We start from the raw sequence: 7597 nt of genomic DNA on the forward strand, positions 1-7597 counted from the left end.
TATTGTAAAACCTGACAAGATCGTGAAATCGAAAGTGAAAGCATCAGAAGCCCGGCTTATAACATGTCAAAAGAGGAACTCCCGTTCACAAAATTCAAATCACAAATAATACTACTGATGAAAAAGAACGGGTTGAATGTTAACCAATTTCGTTTCCATATAACTATAAACTACAATAAAGTTAATCAGCATGCATTGATTAATAGCATGTTGTAGCACAAAATAAATAAATAAATAAATAAAAATAAAAAACCGTGCTCGTGCAACCAACTGAGAAAGTTAATCGCAAAAGAGCGACCAGTGGGAAGAATGAGTCTTGAGCGCTGAATTGCCCAGCTCCCTCTATCACTCAGCACCTGCGTTCAAAATTCTCTGGAGCCGCCCCTGGTACATCGATGTATTTTTGAAACGCAAAAATTAAGTTTGTCCAACTCTAAACCCAGTCCCCAAGTAAATTAGGTTATTAAATAAAAAACTAGCAAAAAGGTTGCGCGGTGTCCCCACCACTTTTCAAAGCAAAGTTACACCACTGCTTATCCTATACACCCAGAACACTTGGCACATGTTGCATTGGACCATTCTGTGACACTTTTGTGTCTTTTTTGAAAAGCTTGATGATGATCGATATTCACTGTCAATTGACGCTATTCACAAGCCCCGCCCCCCCTTAGTTACCATTGCTCACTCGGACAAACAAACGGAGTTGCTCACTGTCTTACAATGACAGCTGTCAGTGAAAACCTTCTTCCTAGGTGTTTCTGATAAATTTGGGACACAGATGGTCCATCTGTGGGACTTCAAGTGGGACTTAAATATGCCATGGAGGGATATATAAAAGATATTAAAATAAATATGTAAAAATACAGATCACAATGCAAACGGGAGGATTATATTAAGGTCGTCACAATCGCAATGCCAACATCCCGGATCAACACCGTTCATATACACCGAGGTCAAGTGAGCCGCCATCTGTGAACACCCGGTCAAGCCAGCCGCCACCTGGATTCTGCTGCACGTCTATTTGTGGTATTACGGTACGGATACACGAAGCGGCCAAAAAGCTGACGAAGACCTATATTTCAGCGGTTATTAATTAAATGTGCCCAAAAATAGGAAAAAAATGTTAACAAGCATATTAACATTGGACATTATAAAAGATACAGTTAAATTATGTTCGAATATTATATTGTGGAGTTTTCCACAAAAATAAAGTCTGTTAAAATACATTATAGCACTTATAATTTCCTACTTTTTTCTACATGCATTATTCAATTCAGAATGACCATGTCTCTCTATCTGTGTCAGCCTTCATTGGGATTTACTTTCAAGTTTTGGAGAAAATTAAAGACAAAATCTATCACAATATATTATGTCACTGGTGTGCGTTTCCCGATAATGTTGCCTCTTAGTGCACTACGAAGACTCTAAAGGTATGTCTTAACTAAAGGTATACCATTTCTAGGCGTGTTCCCCGAACTATACCTTTGGAGGTTGCTTACAGGTATACCTTCTTACGTGCGACGTTACCAGGTGCTGTCCATGAATGTGGTGCTGAATTGGTTGATATCGATGGATCGAGAATGGATTATTCACTCTATGCAGGGGCTGCTTCAGTGCGTTATGTGAGAAAGCGGTGTTCTTTATAAAAGAAGTGTTGATTTTAAATAAAGACACAAAACTCTTTCCTGTTAGAATGCAACGAACTTGCGTGAAACTTTTACTTTCACTTTGCAACATACATCATGTCAGGGAAAGCTTATTCACAGCCATATCACCCTGCAGTCCAAGACTGGTTACCTACTGAAGCTAAGCAGGGTTGAGGCTGGTCAGTACCTGGATGGGAGACCTCCTGGGAAAACAAGGTTGCTGTTGGAAGAGGTGTTAGTGAGGCCAGCAGGCGGTGCTCACCCTGTGGTCTGTGTGGGTCCTAATGCCCCAGTATAGTGATGGGGACACTATACAGTAAAAAGCACCGTCCTTCGGATGAGACGTTAAACCGAGGTCTTAACTTCTCTGTGGTCAGCGCCAGCAGCTGAATTTTGGGGTTGAGGGGGTAGAGCAATAGCTCCATCGAGTTTGTCTGACCAACAAGATCTAAAAGCTGCTGAATTTGCTGCTGTGGCAGGTGATTTTTTTTAAGAATTGCAGCTTCTTACGTAGTAGCTAGGAGACTAAAGTTTTAGAGCACATGATGGCTCCACGGACGGCACCGTCTTTAATTTAGCTCAACCATTCCCTGCATTGCTGCCATAGTTTGACCAAACTCCCCCTTCAGCCCCGAAATTCGCCTGCTGGTGGCTCTTCTCTTTCTCTTATTTTTCTCTGCCATATAGCTGTCGATGAAGGCATACTGCCAGTTAGTGATATGCCTGATTTTTGACATTTGTGCACGAGGTTGCGGGTTTCAAAATTATATAAAAGATCCAGGGTTGGATTTAGTTTGCAATGTGGTTTATTTTTATAAGATCGCATGATTCCTGATAAATGCCATTGCAACTATTTCTGAAGTGCTTTTTGTTAGAAAGCAATCTTACCAGAATGTTTTATGTTGGACTTGTGTAGGCCTATGTTTTTTTTATTTTTTCTTTTGTTAAAAGCAGTGACTCCTGTAGGTTTTTTTTTCTTTGAGTTTTATGTGATGACCACTGGGTGGTGCTCTGGGCATTTATTTTTCTTTCCTGATTTTGTTCCCTGACGTGTTGCATGTTGCAAAGGGAAAGTAACATTTTCACGCAAGTTCGTTACATTCTAACATGGAGTTTTGTGGCTTTACTTAAAATCAACACTTCTTTTATAAAGATCTTTCTCACATAATGCACTGAAGCAGCCCCTGCATAGAGTGAATAATCCATTCTCGATCCATCGATAGCAACCAATTCAGCACCAACCTCATGGACAGCACCTGGTAACGGGGAACACACCTGGAAATGGTATACCTTTAGTTAAGATATACCTTTAGAGTCTTCGTAGTGCACTAAGAGGCAACGTTATCGGGAAACGCACACCAGTGATCTAATGTATTGTGACTTCTTTAATTCTTTAATGTCTTTAATTTTCTCCAAAAACTGTAAAGTAAAGTCCAGTGAAAGTTGACACGGACAGAGTCATGGTCATCCTGAAGAACAATGTATTGAAATTTTCATGTTAACTCTGAAGGAAGTTTAATAATGGCTGTATAAATGTCAAGGAATGGCCAATATAATAATGCATTTTGTCAGACTTTGCCTTTAATTTCCTCGCAAAATCTACAAAATCTACAAAATCTACCCAATGAAAGTTGACACGGACAGAGTCATGATCATCCTGAAGAAGAATGTATTGAAATTTTCATGTTAACTCTGAAGGAATTTGAATAATTCTGGTGGGAAAAGAAGGAATTGATCAATGTTATAATGCATTTTGTCAGATTTTGCCTTTAATTTTCTCCAAAACTCTACAGTAAAACCCATTGAAAGTTGACATGAACAGAGTCTTGCGTGTCCTGAAGAAGAATTAATTGAAATTTTCATGTTAACTCTGGAGGAATTTTAATAATGCCTGTAGAAAAAGCAGGAATTGATCAGTGCTACAATGCATTTTGACAGACTTTCCCTTTCATTTTCTGTAAACTTCTACAGTAAAATCCAGTGAAAGTTGACATAGACAGAGTCTTGGGTGTCCTGAAGAAGAATGAATTGAAAATTTCATGTTAACTCTGAAGGAATTTTAATAATGCCTGCAGAAATATCAAGAAATGGTCAATAATATAATGCATTTTGTCAGACTTTGCCTTTAATTTTCTCCCAAATTCTACAGTAAAACCCAGTCAAAGTTGACATGGACAGAGTCTTGGCTGTCCTGAAGAAGAATTAATTGAAATTTTCATGTTAACTCCGAAGCAATTTTAATAATGCCAGTAGAAAAAGCAGGAATTGATCAGTGCTATAATGCATTGTGACAGACTTTTCCTTTAATTTTCTGCTAAATTCTACAGTCAAATCCAGTGAAAGTTGACATAGACATAGTCTTGGGCGTTCTGAAGAAGAATGAATATACATTTTCATGTTAACTCTGAAGGAATTTGAATAATGTCTGTGTAAATGTCAAGGAATGGTCAGTGCTATAATTCATTGTGACGGACGTTGACTTCAATTTTCTTCAAAATTCGACAGTAAAACCAAGGTAAATTTGACACACATGGTCGTTCTGAAAAGAATTAATTGAAATTTTCATTAACTCTGAAGGAATTTGAATAATGCATGTAGAAAAAAGTAGGAAATATCAGTGTTATAATGTATTTTAACAGACTTTATTTTTGTGGAAAACTCCACAGTATAATATTAATAATATAAATGTATCTTTTATAATGTCCAATATTAATATGCTTGTTAATAGTGTTTTTGGGCACATTTAATTAATAACCGCTTTGAGTATCCGTACTGTAATACCACAAATAGACGTGCAGCAGAATCCAGGTGGCGGCTGGCTTGACCGGGTGTTCACAGATGGTGGCTCACTTGACCGCGGTTCATATATTGCAGAGTGTTAATTTACATTTAACCAGATTAATATGGAGAGGCACTCTCATATAGACCTTCGTTTATGTGTTTTTGACTTTCACAACACGGTACACGACGTGAGAACAGTTTGCTATTTAGGTTTGTACGTTAGCATGGACTCACTAACTTTAATGGTAACGTTAGCTAGTTTTAGCCAGACATACCTTGCTGAAGCACAAGATGACATTAACGTTCTGCTTGAGCAGATGAAAAGAGTAACTTAATGAGAGTATGACAATCAGAAAATGAACGTTTTCGTCTTCATTGTGATTGGGGTTGAATGCTTAGGGACATTTTGCTCTGTTTTGGTTGGATTTAGTAAATGGAATAAAATTAATTCCATTGATTATCCTCTCAGGATACCTGGAATCACTGTTACAAGTACCGTAGGCACATCGTTTTTCCATTTTCGTATCATAAACACCATTGAACCGATGCGAGCTTCGGATCTTCCAATGTTTCTCTATGGCGCTGAAACCTACAGATGTCTGAGTTCCGCTCCCCGTGCAACTGATTCTCGACTGCCATTGGCTCATCTGCATTCGAGGGGAGGGGCTTTCCGATAGGTCAATTATATGGACAGAGAAGGGTATAACTGCAGCCTGCAAATGGGGGCGGGAACTCCAAAACGGGGTGGGAGGTCCAAAATAGGGTGTGGCTTCCTCCCATTGACAGACAGGCACATGACACGCATGCGCAATTTTTTCCCCCAATCCACTTCAGTGCAAATTCTGCCCCACAGCTGATTCTAAAGTTTTTATTGGTTGTGTCAATTAAAGTGTTGATTTCCTACACTTTGCTACAAAATATGCTAACCCCTAAACCTACCCAACACCTGACCCTAACCTTAAACAGTGAAATTGACTGCACTGCGGGATTGGCGCTGAATAGCGTGGTAAAGAAAGTTGCAGTTCAGGAGATAAACAGTTAATAAGATTATGCGATATGAGACTGTTCCGTAACTCCCCAACCGGACCTCACCGGACAATGGCACCTTTTTAGTTACACCCAGCGTCACACCCCTTCCTACCCTGCGAATTTCGTGCCCCGGGATGCCCCCGTTGCTTGGAACAACGCGATAGAGTAAAATCTTTCCCCAGCTCCTGGGTGATACCCGTTTATATCATGAAGCAGAGGTTCAAACTCTAGTCCGAACACCATTGGCCACGAGCTTTGGGCTCTGCTCTCACGGAGAATATTTATTTATATAGCATATTTTATTTTAGATCAACTAGAAACCATGTTTAATTTATAAAGTTTTATTTTGAAATGTAAGTCAATAACAATTGGCCGAAGCCAGAGCCAATGGTGAAAATCTTTGCGCGAAGAGACCCTGCCCCATTTTGGAGGTTCTGCCCACTTTTGGGGTTCAAAAAGTGGGCACTCCACTTTTCTTTCTTGTCCATACCTACTTGTATGGACAAGAAAGAAAAAGAAAGAAGGGCATATGACATTAGAACAACACAAGGGTGAATAAATGACAATTAAAATTTTTGGGTGAAATACGCTTTAAACAATCCCTTAAAGTATGTAGTTTAGATTCCTTTTATTTATGACATATTTATGTGTCATTTATGTCATATTTTTATGTCACTCCTATTTTAAAATAAAGTATTGTTTCATCAATCAGGTATAGGTCTGTTTTACTCATGGCCACAAGATAAGGATTATTATGCTTATTTTGACGAAATTATCTTATGGCCTCAAAATAATATATTTTGGCCAAGATATATTATCACATTCCCATAAGTTAATATGATATGGTCACAACAAAATTTTGCAAACCAAACCAAACCTGTCCCTTCCAAGGCCCCATAGCAATGCATATAGCATTTGATAAATGGCAATGTATCTGATGTGTTCAAAAACAAACCTGTGGAAAACAGCAAAACAGTCATGACAGACAGAGGTGTGGTTGTCAAATGGGAAGAGAATGTAACCCTCTTTACACAATTCACACATGAAGCCTTTGGCCTGGCATTTCTGATGGTACAAAGACAGAGTTAAGACAAAAAAAGACGTTGGCACAGTAGCACACTCACACATAGCTAAACTAATTTTACCTTAGAGGCTGCTTACTTTCAAGGGGTCATACCATGATCACATTAGACATATAATTCAGAGTTGAGCTGAAATTGCTGGGGTGGTTTGTTTTACAGGTGACACTTTAGTATAGGAACCGATTCTCACTATTATCTAGGTGCTTATTGGCATGCCTATTAATAACACATTGGCTGTTTATTAGTACTTATAAAGCGCATATTCTGCATGACCATATTCTACATCCCTAATCCTACCTAATACCTAAACTTAACAACTACCTTACTAACTATTAATAAGCAGCAAATAAGGAGTTTATAGAGGCAAAAGTCATAGTTAATGGTTTGTTAATAGCGAGAATTGGACCTTAAAATAAAGTATGACCGTTTTACACAACACAAACACTGAAAATGATAAATTTCTAGTCATTAAATATTTTAGGACTAATTTATATATATATAGATATTTACACACACACACATATATATGTCCTATACCCACAAACCTACCTCACAGTCCAGTTTAATATGTTTCGCAAAAGTTGTGTGAATTTCAGTAAGGGAACAGCTGAGACGCCCACTGGAGGTGTCAATCAGATCCTGTAGAGTGTACATGTCATCATTCTCCACAAAGTGCTGGCGATCTTGAAGCTGTGACATTACAATTATACCATATGTTATTTTAAAATCCACCATCTTTACCCTAATCCCACATAATTTATTTAGAGTTCAAAAATTCAAGTAGTTTATACAGTACACAAGATCACAGATAATTAACACAGACAAAGAAACGTCTTGGTTATGTATGTAACCCTTGTTCCCTGATGGAGGGAATGGAGACATTATGTCGTGACAACATAGGTATTGGGAGCCCAGATTCTCTATGATTAAGAGAAAATGCCAATGAAATTTGGCTAGTGGATTTTGCATGCTGAGCCACTCAATGTGCATATGGGTATAAATAGGCGACAGGTGCATCTACTCATCAGATTTTATGCTGAGGAGCCGAGAACGTGTCCC

At 38.5% G+C, this 7597-nt stretch overlaps 1 protein-coding gene across 1 annotated transcript in view; it reads right to left on the bottom strand.

Annotated features, from left to right (window-relative positions):
* Positions 1–7237, bottom strand: part of LOC107574293 (differentially expressed in FDCP 8 homolog A-like) — a 20483-nt gene extending 13246 nt beyond the window's left edge. Inside the window, exons 1-2 of the mRNA XM_016260739.1 lie at positions 7088–7237; positions 6412–6521 (exon numbers count right to left, since the gene is read on the bottom strand). Of these exons, the coding sequence (XP_016116225.1) occupies positions 6412–6521; positions 7088–7237 (260 nt within the window). The remainder of the gene's footprint in view (positions 1–6411; positions 6522–7087) is intronic.
* Between the last annotated feature and the right edge of the window lie 360 nt (positions 7238–7597).

This window comes from Sinocyclocheilus grahami, unplaced genomic scaffold (assembly GCF_001515645.1).
Source record: "Sinocyclocheilus grahami isolate Dianchi unplaced genomic scaffold, SAMN03320097.WGS_v1.1 scaffold2174.1, whole genome shotgun sequence".
NCBI classification, from domain to species: Eukaryota; Metazoa; Chordata; class Actinopteri; order Cypriniformes; family Cyprinidae; genus Sinocyclocheilus; species Sinocyclocheilus grahami.